Source organism: Cornus florida, unplaced genomic scaffold (genome assembly GCF_030987335.1).
Source record: "Cornus florida cultivar Cherokee Brave unplaced genomic scaffold, ASM3098733v1 CherokeeBrave_3.0.0_Hap2_Chr08, whole genome shotgun sequence".
In the NCBI taxonomy this organism is placed as follows: Eukaryota; Viridiplantae; Streptophyta; class Magnoliopsida; order Cornales; family Cornaceae; genus Cornus; species Cornus florida.
Genome location: NW_026775578.1, coordinates 23,198,206 through 23,214,146, shown reverse-complemented (window position 1 = coordinate 23,214,146; position 15,941 = coordinate 23,198,206). Strand labels below are relative to the sequence as shown.

General features: G+C 37.2%; 1 protein-coding gene across 1 annotated transcript; it reads right to left on the bottom strand.

The window, feature by feature from the left end:
• Positions 1–13,451: 13,451 nt before the first annotated feature.
• On the bottom strand, positions 13,452–14,750 carry LOC132269872 (putative receptor-like protein kinase At3g47110). The gene has a single exon (XM_059771105.1). It carries the CDS (start codon positions 14,748–14,750, stop codon positions 13,452–13,454), a length of 1,299 nt encoding a protein of 432 aa, XP_059627088.1.
• Between the last annotated feature and the right edge of the window lie 1,191 nt (positions 14,751–15,941).

The window sequence follows — 15,941 nt, the reverse complement described above, 5'->3', positions numbered from 1 at the left end:
AACCCTTTAGAGAGAAGATCAAGGAAGAAGAAGTTTAACTTTCAATCCGAAAGTTTAAGGCAAGTTCTTCTTCTATCTCTTTCCCTTTGATTCGTGTTTCTGTACATGCCTAGGAAATTCCAGGATTTACTAAACACATAAAATTAAATAATTATGCATGTTTAATTGGATTAAAGTATAGGTTTTTGTGAAATTGGGTCATATCTGTTCTTGTGTTATAAATTAAAAAATGCATGATTTTGATTTGATTTCTGGTGTGAATTTTTATATGTTTGAATTATGTATTTTTCATATATGTGGAATGATGGAACGTAGAAACATGCCTAGGATTCCTGAACATTAAATAGGGACTAGGTTTGGGTTTAAATAAATTTAAATACACTCAATCATAACGATGCTTGCTATTTAAATGTTTACACAAACGAATGGATTTAATCTTTTAAAATGCTTTAGCAATTGAGAATAAATGTGTAGGATGAATTGGATATGGAGAATGCTTATTTGACGATATAATAAAATATCATCATGTATAAGATTCAGTTTGTGTAGGACATATGATATATGAGCTTAAATAAATAATAAGTCATTCATGTTCTGTGATAACTTGATATCATATTATCATAGTTATTTCTGGAATGTTTGATGTATTTCTTTAATTATTACATCAATTGTTGGATTGTGTGGTTTAATGCACCGGTATGGGACGGTGGCATTCTAGGGACGGATTAACTTATCAGTTAAGTCCTACCTATTTTATATAAGGGAATGGATTAACTAAAATGTTAAGTCTTACTTATATTCAAGTCAGGTCAGCTGAACAAGTTGAATGACTTATAGAGGATTAATTTATTATATAAGGGAATGGATTAACTAAAATATTAAGTCCTACTTATATTCAAGTCAGGTCAGCTGAACAAGTTGAATGACTTATGGAGGATTAATTTATACTAGATAGGATGGTCACTAGATTTTATATATATAAGTATGGTGCCATGATATGAGCTTGAGTCTCAGGATCAGTGGTTAGGGTGCGTATATCGCCAGGGATGTGTAGCTAGATATAGTGTAGTTGTGTACCCTGGTAGGTCTAGGTACTCATGCCCACTATATGTGCGTTTTGCATGTTGCCTACTATTCAGGTTGAGACAACCCTATAGTCTAGTGAGGTTCCTTTAGTGTGTATATATATATATACGGACTACTAGTTACTGTTGGATTGACTAGGATGTATACGTGTATCAGATCTCTGCTTGGACTGTAGTAGAGTAGAACTTGTTTGTGGGCCTGACCCACCATTGTTTTTCAGGTGTTCGTCACGAGTAGAGGTTGTTCGTGCTGAGCGGGGATCAATCTACTTCATTCTTCCGATGCTACATAGGAGTTCCTTTATGATTCAGTTTCCTGTTTTAGAATACTGTCATTTGTTTAGTTTGGATTTTCTAGGGGTCCACACAGTATGGATTCCCGAGTTGTATTTTGGAGGATCAGTTTTATCAGAAGAGTTTATTAATTAATGGAAATATATTATGAGGTTTATTATTAGATTATCATTTTAGTTTCTTGTCAGCATTTTATTTATTCTTCTTTATTCTTTTGTACTCTGTGTTCGTTTATTATCAATTTGTTTTGATATCCTCGGGTATTCGGGCGTGGGCCTGGCCAACCCACATTCGGAAATTCGGGGGTATCACAGTTGGTATCAGAGCACTCCAGGTTCAAGTGTCCTTAGGAGTGTCTTTCGTTATGTGACTTCCGCGTTGCGTCTCTTAAAACTTAGAGCTCATATTAGGATTCGTTGTACTCTATTTACGGTTCGTTAGGAGGAGCTGATGTCAATTAGATTCTGTAGTTACAGAATGGTTGGCATTAGGAGGAGGATTGGGTTCAAGGCGAAAGCAATAAAAACCCAAAGAAGTAAAGGAGTACGTTATCGATTTCATTGCCCGAAAGCAGAGTTAAGGATTGACGGTTTAGGTTCGTTTGGCATTACTTTAAAAGTATAAGCCAAGGAATGATTTAGGTGTACGTGATAGGTCACCGCATATCGGAACCAACACGACTTCAGTTGATCTCAAAAAGGAGACAAGCGAAGAGTAGGAGCCGAAGAGGATCCTAATGGAGTAGATTTATGTGCATTCAGTAGAGAGGGTACTAAATCTTGAAGATGGATGATCGCACGAGGTGATCTGAATTACTAATAGTATAGCGAATGTTATTAGTAGAATTAGGGTTGATCAATCTACAAATAATTAAGCTTTCTTATCATCTCTAAAAGAGGTATATAAGAAGTATTGTTCAGGAGTTTGGGGATCGGATGTGTTCTTATCAGAACGAAATACATAATTTTTAAATCACATACAAAAAGGCATATGGATTATGTTGTAATTCACTTTATAAAGCCAAGTTAGATAGTTTACATTCCGTGTATAGGGAGGATGAGGGTTAAGCCCTTAGTATTTGCTTAGACTAACAAATGTTGCTTTTAAGCTATGTTTTAAAGGATATGTTTCGAGGTTGAATGATTATTTACAAAACTATAAAAGGAAATTTTGAAACAATCTAGTAAGGTTGATTTCAAAGGAGACTTTCTTTTCTAGAAAGAACGATATCCTAAGTAGGAGTATATTTTGTTCTGTTGTGTTTATCATACGTGCTTTATGTTATTTATTTTTTATTTTTTTTATTATTATTTTTTTTTTGTTAATTACTCGGGATTTGGTATGTGGTTTAGTTGGGGACATAAGTGTGTGATCAATCAATTATTGTTTTAATAACATGGAGTCATAGCGCTATTTACGCTAAATTTGTGAGCATACGGTCATAGGATTTGGTAGATACACATAAATCTAACCAATCTATTGTGTCATTATGGTGCGTTTTGGGATGGGATAATTAAACCATCACTACGAGTCAAACAATCTAGAACGATTAATTTGATATACTTTACGTTAGGTGTGGATTCGTATCATATTACAATGCCATGATATTGGTGATTGTTAATGTTTCGGTATGCGTGAGGTAGTGGTAAATAAAGATCACTAAAACGCCATGATGATATATCAGAGGTGCTGGATTTGCTGAACATCTTCTTGAAAATTTTAGAAGTTGTTACCAAGTCGGAAGGAGGATTTAGTACTGGATTAAGTACTTATTGGAATGACACCGAGTGAGGATAAGAGACTGAATAAATATTCAGCACTAAATTCTTAATCAAGAATTTATTCAAGAGGGTGTGTCATTAGGAGGAATTTACCGGTGTTGCACATGGAAGAGGAAGCTAAGTATTTTTATTTCCATAAATAATATGGAATTATTTTTTTAGTCACAATTTGCAACAAATAGTTGTTGCAAGGAAATTGATGACTTATGTGGAGGATGGAAAGATTTCATATTCTTTTGAAGTTAGACAAAGAAGTTGGATTGACACTAACTTGTCTTAAAGAAGCAGGGTGTGTCAAAGATAAGATGGTAAGACCAAACACCTATATAAAGATGAGGTGCATGGTATATATGGAAATGTCGTAGTTTGTTGACTTTCGTTGAGTTAAAGTCATAGTTGACTATTGATAAATGGAATTACCGATTGACTTTCAATATCGGTAAGTTTATCACAGATCAGTAGTGGATAGATTTAGTTGCAGAATTCGCTTTTGAAGATGCTCCAATTTAAATAATGGGTACAGACGAAAACTGGTGGTACTGGATTAACAGTACTTTCTGCAGACAAATTGGATGGAGGATGCAAAGACTGAGTTTCACAACTCTTAGTACTTTATTCACCCTAGTAGAAACATGATGCTTCACAGTATGAAGCAGATGTTTGGAGGACAGGCAGGAAGAGGAATATAGTGTTTTTTCTCTAAGTCTAATATTTATTAAATAGTAGAGATGGACCATCAGAGATCACTGGATTCTTGCAGCTATTTTCTATATTGAAGTGGAAATGACAGAGCATTTTCACGGATTTAGTTAAGGGATTGCTGATTTGATGCAAGGGTCAGGATTCTAGATGGGATATTGGTTGACTGATAAAATTAAATCAGTTTCATTTTATCTATTTTGATCGAGCTGGTAAGATATCAGTTCATACGAATATAACGGATCACGAGATGGTTTAGATAGATAGAAGTGGTAATTCACACTTTATATCAAGTTCCATCTGGTGGAAGCAATTATGGAAGTGGATGCTCTTAACAAATGATAAAATATTTAAATCTTTCGATTAGTTGTTGAGTTATTAGATGCATTTATAGCAGGTGTAATAATAACACTTGTTATTACTACGGTAGTTGAGGAGTTCAATTTTGAATATCGGAGCTAACCCTCGAGAAGGTGTTACCTTACTCAGATGGAGTTTAAGGTACTGGAGGAGGAGTTAGTAGTTTCTATAAATAGTGATATGACGGTCGAGCGACTGAGATGGAAATTTATAATTTTTTTTTGGTACACCCAGACGGTTAGAAGGTACATCACGACATCAAATATCGGTTTTGGTGAACAGGTACGGATAGGGACGTGTCTATAATTGCCCTAAGTGTAAAACCTGCTACAAAGGTGGAAAGTTGATCATTAGATATCATAGGAATCTTTAGCCACTTCCTATACCAAATATGGAAGTTGAACTAAACAGGAGTGATAGTCGGTGGGAATGATCGACATTGATTTGGAATTTCAATTTTCCATATGGAATCCGAGTGGTGGATTGAGAAAGATTGCTTGAGGACATAAATTTGAGTGATGCTTATTTTAGAACTTCATAGTAGTTTTATAGTTCAGTGATAGTGGTGTTATAGCATGTGGATGTCCATATTAGTGGATGCAAAGTGCTATTTCGAAGGAGCTTTATGAAGATTTTAGAGTAGCAGCTCTACTTCATAAATATAGACGGGGGAATTAATCGAGAGATTAAATTAGACCATAAAGGATATGTTTGAGGCGTATATCCTAGATTTTCATGGACTGTTGGAAGAATTTACTTCACTTGTCAGAATTTTGTCTGTGATATTGTTGGCACAAGGAGGTTAGTGTGACAACTTTGGAGGTTTTGTATCTTTCACAATGCATACCTCTCATTTGTTGGTTGGAAATGGAAGTAAGGGTTGTACAATTAGACCTTGACTTCATTTAAAAATATGTCGGAAATAGATACTTCCCTTTCTATTGAACTGCGCGCGGTTGGGAAGCAACAGTAGGATGTTGTAAATAGTTGAACTCGTATACTAGAGTTTTTCTATCGGGGAGTAGTTTGCTCGTTCTGTTTTCTATGTAGGAAGAAAGACGATTTTTGGAGAAATGTCAATTTTACTTATTACATTGACTTTTACACGATTGTGTTTCGCAATTGAGGCAGTCACCTCTGAATTAGCGTTACCAAATTATTAGCGCTAGGTGCATAGGAGTTTGTGCGTATATTCTATGGCACTTGGAGGTATGTAGATCATTCCCTTGTCGATATAGGAGGATTACGTTGTTATTTGATACGACCTACACATTGTATGATTATTGTGTTTCTTAAAATATAGGAACTCTGTATACCACTGGGTATATTAGAGTTAAGTGGAGCCCTTATAGTGAGGTTGCGTCTATTTGGGAATATGATGATGTTTTTCGCTCACAGTTTCCAAGCATAATAGAAGAAAGTAAGGGCGAATTCCGAGGACGGAATTCCTTTTATTAGGGGGGAAGAATGTAATACCCCTAATTTTAAAAGGATAGTCTCGGTATTTATTTATTTATTTTTATTATATTTTTTTTAATTGTTTAATTGATTATTTGACTAATTGTTTATGTGTTTAATTGAATTAAGTGTTACTTGATTAATTGGTTACTTATCTATGTGTTATTTGTATTTTGTCTAGGTGTTATTTGTATTATTTGTTTAATTAGATTGTGTGCTTAAATGATGTATTTGATTAATGTTAATTAATTGTAAATTAAATGTTTTCATTTCTTTTATTATTTTATTTTATTTTTCTTTTATGGTTATGGTTAGTGGTAATTGGCCAACCAATTGGATCCCATGGACTGCTTGGATAGGAGGTTGGATGGGTATGAATAATTATCCATGGATAGTTGTATATGTATATATATAGATATATATGTATATACATATATATAAAAAGGAAAGTAATTTATTAATATTATAGTAACTTTAGTATTAATAAATAATCTGATGTATATATTTTATATATTTATATAATAAGGATATACATATATTTTATACGTAACATGTTTTAAGTTACCTTTTTAATATTATGGTAACTTTAGTATAAATAAATAATCTGATGTATATATTTTATTTATTTAATGAGAATACAGATAGATTATATACTTAACATGTTTTAAGTTACCTTTTAATATTATGGTAACTTTAGTATTACTAAATAATCTAATGTATATATTTTATTTAATTAATAAGGATATACATAGATTATATACGTAACATATTTTAAGTTACCTTTTTAATATTTTCATTTTTATTTATTTTTATTAAGTTGACTTGGATTGGGAAAAGGAATAGGGTTATTATTTAGCCTATAAATACACAACTATAGGTTGAAAAAGGAGTGAAAATATATCACGTAATATATTCTAGAGAGAGAGTTAGAGAGAGAAGGAGAAAGAGGGAGGAAGGAGGAGAAAACCCTTTAGAGAGAAGATCAAGGAAGAAGAAGTTTAACTTTCAATCCGAAAGTTTAAGGCAAGTTCTTCTTCTATCTCTTTCCCTTTGATTCGTGTTTCTGTACATGCCTAGGAAATTCCAGGATTTACTAAACACATAAAATTAAATAATTATGCATGTTTAATTGGATTAAAGTATAGGTTTTTGTGAAATTGGGTCATATCTGTTCTTGTGTTATAAATTAAAAAATGCATGATTTTGATTTGATTTCTGGTGTGAATTTTTATATGTTTGAATTATGTATTTTTCATATATGTGGAATGATGGAACGTAGAAACATGCCTAGGATTCCTGAACATTAAATAGGGACTAGGTTTGGGTTTAAATAAATTTAAATACACTCAATCATAACGATGCTTGCTATTTAAATGTTTACACAAACGAATGGATTTAATCTTTTAAAATGCTTTAGCAATTGAGAATAAATGTGTAGGATGAATTGGATATGGAGAATGCTTATTTGACGATATAATAAAATATCATCATGTATAAGATTCAGTTTGTGTAGGACATATGATATATGAGCTTAAATAAATAATAAGTCATTCATGTTCTGTGATAACTTGATATCATATTATCATAGTTATTTCTGGAATGTTTGATGTATTTCTTTAATTATTACATCAATTGTTGGATTGTGTGGTTTAATGCACCGGTATGGGACGGTGGCATTCTAGGGACGGATTAACTTATCAGTTAAGTCCTACCTATTTTATATAAGGGAATGGATTAACTAAAATGTTAAGTCCTACTTATATTCAAGTCAGGTCAGCTGAACAAGTTGAATGACTTATAGAGGATTAATTTATTATATAAGGGAATGGATTAACTAAAATATTAAGTCCTACTTATATTCAAGTCAGGTCAGCTGAACAAGTTGAATGACTTATGGAGGATTAATTTATACTAGATAGGATGGTCACTAGATTTTATATATATAAGTATGGTGCCATGATATGAGCTTGAGTCTCAGGATCAGTGGTTAGGGTGCGTATATCGCCAGGGATGTGTAGCTAGATATAGTGTAGTTGTGTACCCTGGTAGGTCTAGGTACTCATGCCCACTATATGTGCGTTTTGCATGTTGCCTACTATTCAGGTTGAGACAACCCTATAGTCTAGTGAGGTTCCTTTAGTGTGTATATATATATATACGGACTACTAGTTACTGTTGGATTGACTAGGATGTATACGTGTATCAGATCTCTGCTTGGACTGTAGTAGAGTAGAACTTGTTTGTGGGCCTGACCCACCATTGTTTTTCAGGTGTTCGTCACGAGTAGAGGTTGTTCGTGCTGAGCGGGGATCAATCTACTTCATTCTTCCGATGCTACATAGGAGTTCCTTTATGATTCAGTTTCCTGTTTTAGAATACTGTCATTTGTTTAGTTTGGATTTTCTAGGGGTCCACACAGTATGGATTCCCGAGTTGTATTTTGGAGGATCAGTTTTATCAGAAAAGTTTATTAATTAATGGAAATATATTATGAGGTTTATTATTAGATTATCATTTTAGTTTCTTGTCAGCATTTTATTTATTCTTCTTTATTCTTTTGTACTCTGTGTTCGTTTATTATCAATTTGTTTTGATATCCTCGGGTATTCGGGCGTGGGCCTGGCCAACCCACATTCGGAAATTCGGGGGTATCACAACGTGTTTTTGCACTGGCACAGACAGATGCATCTTCTGGACCGTCAGTCCTTCGAGGTATATTTCCAGTGTTTGGTTGTTGGGCCCGTGTATTATTTGACTCTGGTGCATCTCATTCTTTCATTTCATCATCATTTGCACTTGCATCGGGGTTGGAAGTTAGTTTCTTGGAACAGGCGTTGAGTGTTGATACGCCAGTTGGGGTTTCAGTGTCTTTGAGCCGAATTGTTCGGGAGTGTCCCATTGTGATAGCCGGGCGGACCTTTGTGTTTGACCTTATCCTCCTAGAGATGACTAGCTTTGATGTCATTCTCGGGATGGATCGGTTGGCCTTCTTTCATGCCACGATCGATTGTTTCAAAGGGAGAATTACAGTTTGCACTCCAGAAGGAGACTGTTTCTTTTTCACGGGAGATCGGAGTGATCCCCAATCATCGTCGTTGTATGGAATTCATAAACGGAGTCGTGGTGATTACTTCTTGGCTAGCCTTTTAGCTGAAGAAGATGATGTCGTGGGAGAAGTTTATCCGGCGATTGTTTGTGACTTCTTGGATGTTTTTTCAGAAGATTTGACAGAGTTGCCTCCACACCGAGAAGTGGAGTTCACTATTGATTTGATGCCTGGTACTGCGCCGATTTTTATGGCACCGTATCGTATGGCACCAGTTGAATTGGAAGAATTGAAGAGGCAGCTTGATGATTTGAGGATGAAAGGTTTCATCCGACCGAGTGTGTCACCGTGGGGTGCACCGGTCTTGTTTGCTAAGAAGAAAGATGGTTCGTTGAGGTTGTGCATTGATTATCGGAAGTTGAATCATGCCACCATCAAGAACAAGTATCCTTTGCCAAGGATAGATGATTTATTTGATCAGTTGAGGGGAGCCAGTTGTTTCTCGAAGATTGACTTGAGGTCTGGCTATTATCAGTTGCGGGTTAGGGATGAGGATATCCCGAAGACAGCATTCCGTACACGGTATGGACACTATGAGTTCCTTGTTATGCCTTTTGGCTTGACTAATGTGCCAGCGGCATTCATGGACTTGATGAACCGCGTCTTTCACGATTACTTGGACCAGTTTGTGGTAGTTTTCGTGGATGACATTCTTGTGTACTCACGGACTCGGGAAGATCACGAGGTCCATTTGAGTATTGTTCTACAGATTTTGCGGGAGCATCGATTGTATGCCAAATACGAGAAATGTGAGTTTTGGCTACAGGAGGTGAAGTTTTTGGGGCATGTTGTTTCAGAAGGTGGAGTATCAGTTGATCCATCAAAGGTTGAAGCAGTTTTGACTTGGGAGCGACCCAAGAATGTGTTTGAGATCCGCAGTTTTCTTGGTTTAGCGGGTTACTATCGGAGATTTGTGAAGGATTTCTCCCGTTTGGCAGCTCCTATGACCCATTTGACCCGGAAAGGGGTCAAGTTTGTCTGGAATGAGGCCTGTGATTCATCTTTTTATGAGTTGAAGACGAGATTGACTACAGCTCTAGTGTTGGTGATACCTGAGCGAGGCTTGGGTTATGTGATCTATTGTGATGCTTCACGTGATGGGTTGGGATGTGTGTTGATGCAGGATGGTAGAGTAGTGGCTTATGGGTCTCGACAGTTGAAGACTCACGAGCTTAACTACCCTACTCATGATCTGGAGTTAGCGGCAGTTGTGTTTGCCTTGAAGTGTTGGAGACACTACTTGTATGGTGAGAGATTAGAGGTATTTTCAGATCACAAAAGTCTCAAGTACCTTTTTTCCCAAAAGGACTTGAACAACAGACAGAGACGATGGGTTGAGTACTTGGAAGATTACAACTTTGATTTGCAATATCATCTGGGCAAGGCAAATGTTGTAGCTGATGCCTTAAGCCGAAAATCTCGTGGAACTTTGGCCAGCTTAGCTATTCGGAAGTGGAAGATACTTGAAGATCTGGCAGAGATGGGATTACAGTGTTGTGATGATGATGGTTGCAGTGAGTCGGCATTCTTATTTAGTCTTGTGGCTCAGCCTACTCTTGTTGTACGAGTGATTGAGTCACAGAGACAGGACCCGGACTTAGATGCCATCCACGCTTTGATCTTTAGTGGTGAGACAGTGAAAGATTGGGCCTTGCATACAGATGGGGGTCTACGGTTCAGGGGTTTGTTGGTGGTTCCCACAGTTTGTCATGAGGATGTCCTACGGGAGTTTCACACTTCCCGTTTTGCAGTTCATCCAGGTGGTACTAAAATGTATCACAATTTGAGACGTCAGTATTGGTGGAGCGGGATGAAGAATGATGTTGCACAGTTTGTGGCTAGATGCCTTACCTGTCAGCAGGTGAAGGCCGAGTATCAGAGGCCAGCTGGTTTGTTGCAACCATTACCTGTAGCGCAATGGAAATGGGAGCATATTGCTATGGATTTTGTGACAGGTTTTCCAAGGTCACAGAGGGGCAATGAGGCCGTATGGGTCATCATTGACAGATTGACCAAGACGGCTCACTTTTTGCCTATTAAGGTAACAGATGATGCAGAGAAGTTTGGTGTTCTTTATGTGAAGGAGATTGTAAGGTTGCATGGAATTCCTGTAACCATTGTGTCAGATAGGGATGCTAAGTTCACTTCGAAGTTCTAGGAAGGACTTCAAGTAGCGTTTGGTTCAGCGTTGCATTTTAGTACGGCATTCCATCCACAGACGGACGGTCAGTCGGAGCGTACTATCCAGATTTTGGAGGATATGCTTCGGGCATGCGTACTTGATTTGGGAGGTAGTTGGGAGGATCACCTTGTAGGTCTCCTGTTTGTTGGACTGAGGTAGGTAAGACAGCCGCCTTAGGACCCGACATTGTACTCGAGACTACTGAGAAGATTAAGTTGATAAGACAGAGGCTGCTTACAGCTCAGAGCCGACAGAAGAGCTATGCGGATAAGCGGAGACGACCGTTATCCTTTGAGGTGGGAGACCACGTTTTTCTACGGGTTTCTCCACGGAAGGGATTGATGAGATTCGGAAAAAGTGGCAAGTTGTCGCTACGATTTATTGGACCGTTTGAGATTTTGGACAGAGTAGGAGAGGTTGCCTACAGGCTTGCTTTGCCACCACAGTTGGATAGGGTCCACAATGTTTTTCATGTATCGATGTTACGGAAGTACGAACCGGATCCATCTCACATTTTGAGTTGGGTAGATGTGGATATTGATGAGGATGCTTCCTACGAGGAAGGACCAGTTCAGATTCTTGACACACAACAGAAGGTGTTGAGGAACAAGACGATACCGATGGTGAAAATTCTTTGGAGACACCACGGAGTTGAGGAGGCTACTTGGGAGCTTGAACAGGAGGTTCGCTCCAAGTATCCAGCGTTGTTTTCTTCCTCAAGTATGTCTTGATTTCGAGGACGAAATTTTTTTAAAGTTGGGGAGAATGTGATGTTTGTATATAATTGTGTGTGTGTGGTGTGTGATTTAAATGAAAAAGGAAATGAGAAAAAGAAATTATAAAAGAAGTGGGACCCACATCACTTTTTATGTGAATTGTGAGACCAAAATTGGTCTCTGCCTTGCTCTCTCTCTCCCGACAGACGCCTCTGCTTCTCCTTCTTGTCTTTTTTTTTTTTTTTTTTTTTCTTTTCTTTTCATTTCAAGCTTCCATTATTGATTACTCCTTCATCTTTTGTCGGATTGAGGTGCCGTTTAAGGCAAAACGAAGCTTGTGTCGAGCTCTACACATCCATACCAACAATTCCAGATTTGGTGCACCCTTTGGACTTCGAAATTTAGGACCCATTTTCTAGGGTTTGCTCATTTTTGAGGTAGGGACATCTTAAGCCATGGAATCTTGCTCTATAATGAATCATGCTCCTCTATGTGTGTTATAGTATGTTTAATTGTTGTTGATTTTGATTAAAATGATTTAATTGACAACATGCTAGTTATGTAAATGTGTATAACATGGTTGAATGAAAAGTATGTCTATGTGATAGTTGTTTACATTTTTTTTTGAGGTTACTAACATGCTATAATGATGCCATGAGAACATGCTTATTTATTATTGTGCTAAGTTCCCATTTGTCATTATATTGAGATCATGATATGAGCCTACATCTCATTGGGTTGCATGAAAAAGGGAAGTGGTTGTCTTGAAATGAAAATGGGGATTTGGGAATGAATGTTTTGGAAAAAAAAAAAAATTGGTTTTGACAAACCCGGTCGCAGCGGGGTTACCAACGGGCCGGAGGTTAATATAGCCTAGAGGGGACTAGGGAGTCGCCCTAGTGTGGTTGAGCTAGTTGGGCCCCATAATGACGCCGCGGGGTTACCAAGGGTCAGGGACACTAGCCAATCCTCCTCTCGTGTCGCGGCGGGGTTACCAAAGGGCGGGCTGTATTAACGTTTGAAAGTGATGGTTTTGAGAATGAAAATGGGGAGTGTCATTGACATGCATTGCATTTCATTGCATTGCATTGCATTGTTTATAATTGGAATTGAATTGTATGTTGTATTCGATCCCCTATGTTGTATGATCCCTATCTCCCATTGGCCTATGCTTTGATTGGATTCACTAGGACACAAGAATTGTGTCTTAAGTGTCACCTACTGAGCATATAGCTCACCCTACTATTTATATATTTTTTTTCAGGTCTTGGAAAAGAACCGGTGGACGACAACCCACCTCAAGCTTGAGCGATACTAGAAGCTCACTTTTGTGTCTTTTGTATATCTCCCATTATTTTTGCAAAGCACTAAAAGTGTGAAGGTGTATATGTATATTTTGCAAAACTTTGTTATGTAATGTAAGGTATTTGATGATATTTTGGATGTGAATTTGATAACATGTAAACCTTATTGATGCATGGGGAGAGTAATACTAGTTTGAGGTATTATCGAGGTCATTTGATTGTGTATTATCATCTACTATTGCCGTGAATTCGGAATTTGAGCCGTGACAGGTTAAAAATGCAATTAAACAGGTTGTGATAGGCCTATTTTTAGGGGAGGTCATGTCGAATTTTTTTTTTGTTTAAAAAGTATTAGTTGGAGACGTTACAGTTATTTTGAGAAAGGTCCAGCCTTAACAAATTTTTGCATTTTCCAAGACTTGAGGGAATATTCCCCTCAGCCTATTGTCCTGCATGTAAAGTTCGATCAACAATGACAAGTTTCCAATAGAGTATGGAATTTTTCCAGAGAACTTATTTGTTCTAAGTCCAATTCTTGTAACTTCTGAAGATTACCAATATTAGCAGGAATTGTACCTGTGAATTGGTTATTTTGTAGGATTAAGTAAGTCAGGTTGACAAGGTTACATACTGATGAAGGGAGGTTTCCATGTATAAAATTCCCACCAAGCGATAGCACAAAAAGTTGTCTACTGAGATTGCCCACAGAATTTGGTAACATCCCTCTGAATTGGTTATCACCTATACGTAGCATTTCCAAATAGCTACAGTTGGTCATGGAACTAATGAAGTTCAGTTCATCAGGCTCTCCACTTCCAAAACTATTGGAGTCGAGATTGAATCGCCAGAGATACTTGAGGCCTCCAAAATCAATGGCTACTTTCCCATTGAGATTATTGAGTCCCAGTTCAAGCCAATCTAGATCTGAACAATTGGATAATGAGAGTGGAAGAGGTCCAGAAAATTGGTTACCCCATATTTGAAGCATTTGGAGATGAGGTAGCATCAAACCGATGTTTGATGGAAGACTACCATGGATTTGATTATCACACAAAGAGAGAATAGTAAGCCAAGACATATTATAAACTGAAGTAGGCATCATACCAGAGAATTTATAGCGACATAACCCAATTTTACTTAGTTGCTTCAATTGACCCAATGCATTGGGAAGACTTCCTGTGAACAAATTTTGATTGGCAGAGAGACTTTCTAGAGAAGTAAGATTGGCAATGGAAGGAGGGATCCCGCCTGTTAATTTGTTTGCGTGAATGACAAGTTGTTTGAGCTTGGACAGTGAATAAAGTTCTTGTGGTAGTTTCCCAACTAAGTTATTGTAGCCTACATGAAGGTATGTTAGGCTGAAACAGTGTGATAGGTTTGCTGGGATTTCTCCTTCAAAGCTGTTGTTGGTGAGGAACAATCTCTGCAGCCTGATCAGTTGACCAAGTTGAGGAGGGATTTCACCTTGAAGTCTGTTGTTGTAGAGCCTTATGTCTCGAAGGAAGCTTAAGTTTCCTACATAAGGAGACAACGAGCCCACCAAGCCTTTGGACGATATGTTTAATGCAGCGACTCTTCTATGGCGATGACTGCATGTAACACCTTCCCACTCGCAGAAATGGGAAGAATCATTCCACGAGCTCGTGGCACCTTGAGGGTCATGAATAATCTTTGACTTTATCTTCAGCAACGCAAGACGATCTCTCTCGTTTTCATTAAAGCTACTAGTACTGGCAGTGGCATTGGGGAGATTACTTACGCTCATATGCAGCAATGTGATGAACACTAGAGATTGTGTTCGAAATCTGAAGGATCGAGAGGCATTAGACTCATTTCTGAAAGAGTGGGTTTTCGTTAACTTAATTTGTGTGTGCTTAGCTCGGTGTTTGATTCGATTAAATAGCCTTTTAATGCTAGCACTGCAAGAGAATTGAATATGTACGTAGTCTCAGATTATGGCTGTGATATAATCAATCTATTTTGCTAACTGTGTTGACATTTGAAGTTACACCTTGTGGCCAACATCCCAATTAATTAGTCAACTCCCTATCCACAAAAGTGGTGTTAGACTTGCCAACCTGCATTATCAAAATTAATTATGAGAAAATTGATTGATGTCGTCTAACTTTGACTTGGGATAATTAGTCGACAATTTCTTGAAAATTAGAGCAATGATTGAGACCATCGCAACTGTCCATTTTGATCTTCAACTAGGGCGTTGCACAAATAATTTCCAGCCTCCTCAAGTAGCTCTATAGAACAAGACCACGTTCTCATTTGTTGCTTATGTGTCGCAAGTTTAATATCTAAAACTCTGTAAATATCAAAAGAAAAATGTTTTTAAGGACGAGAACTTTAACCTAAATGTGTAGTCGAAGATTATTGATTGATTGAATATGCAAAAATTTAAGAATGTGGAATCCATAATTCCTTACATTTGGCCATTCTTAGTGTTCGGCCAAAGATTTTGGTTGAAATCATTGCCGAGAGTAACTCTATTCAATATCAAATATGTAAAGTCTCACTTCTGACAAAACCTCACTGCATGCCCGCCTATTACTTTTAGTTTACTTTCTATAACACTGAAAAACGCAAAAACAAATTTCTAAATTATGGAATTTAGCCGAAATACGATACATGACATGAGGATTGCTTGTTAGTATTGATTATTTGGCCGGTTCCCATTATGAAGAAATTTGTGCGGAATAATTGAAAATTGTCCTGAAAAATGTGTCAGCCTCCTCATCTAGCCTTCTGATGTAGATGTATGATCATCGACTACTGGTTCTACATCAATCATCCTCTACAAATACTGATCATATGGAAAAGAAAAACATTTTGGTATTACCATTCAAATCCTAAAAATATGGTTATTAATGCAGAATTGATTGCCGTATATGACCCGTTGTGTGTGTGCTCACCTTGGTCGTGGTGTTTGATTGATTAAATACTATTT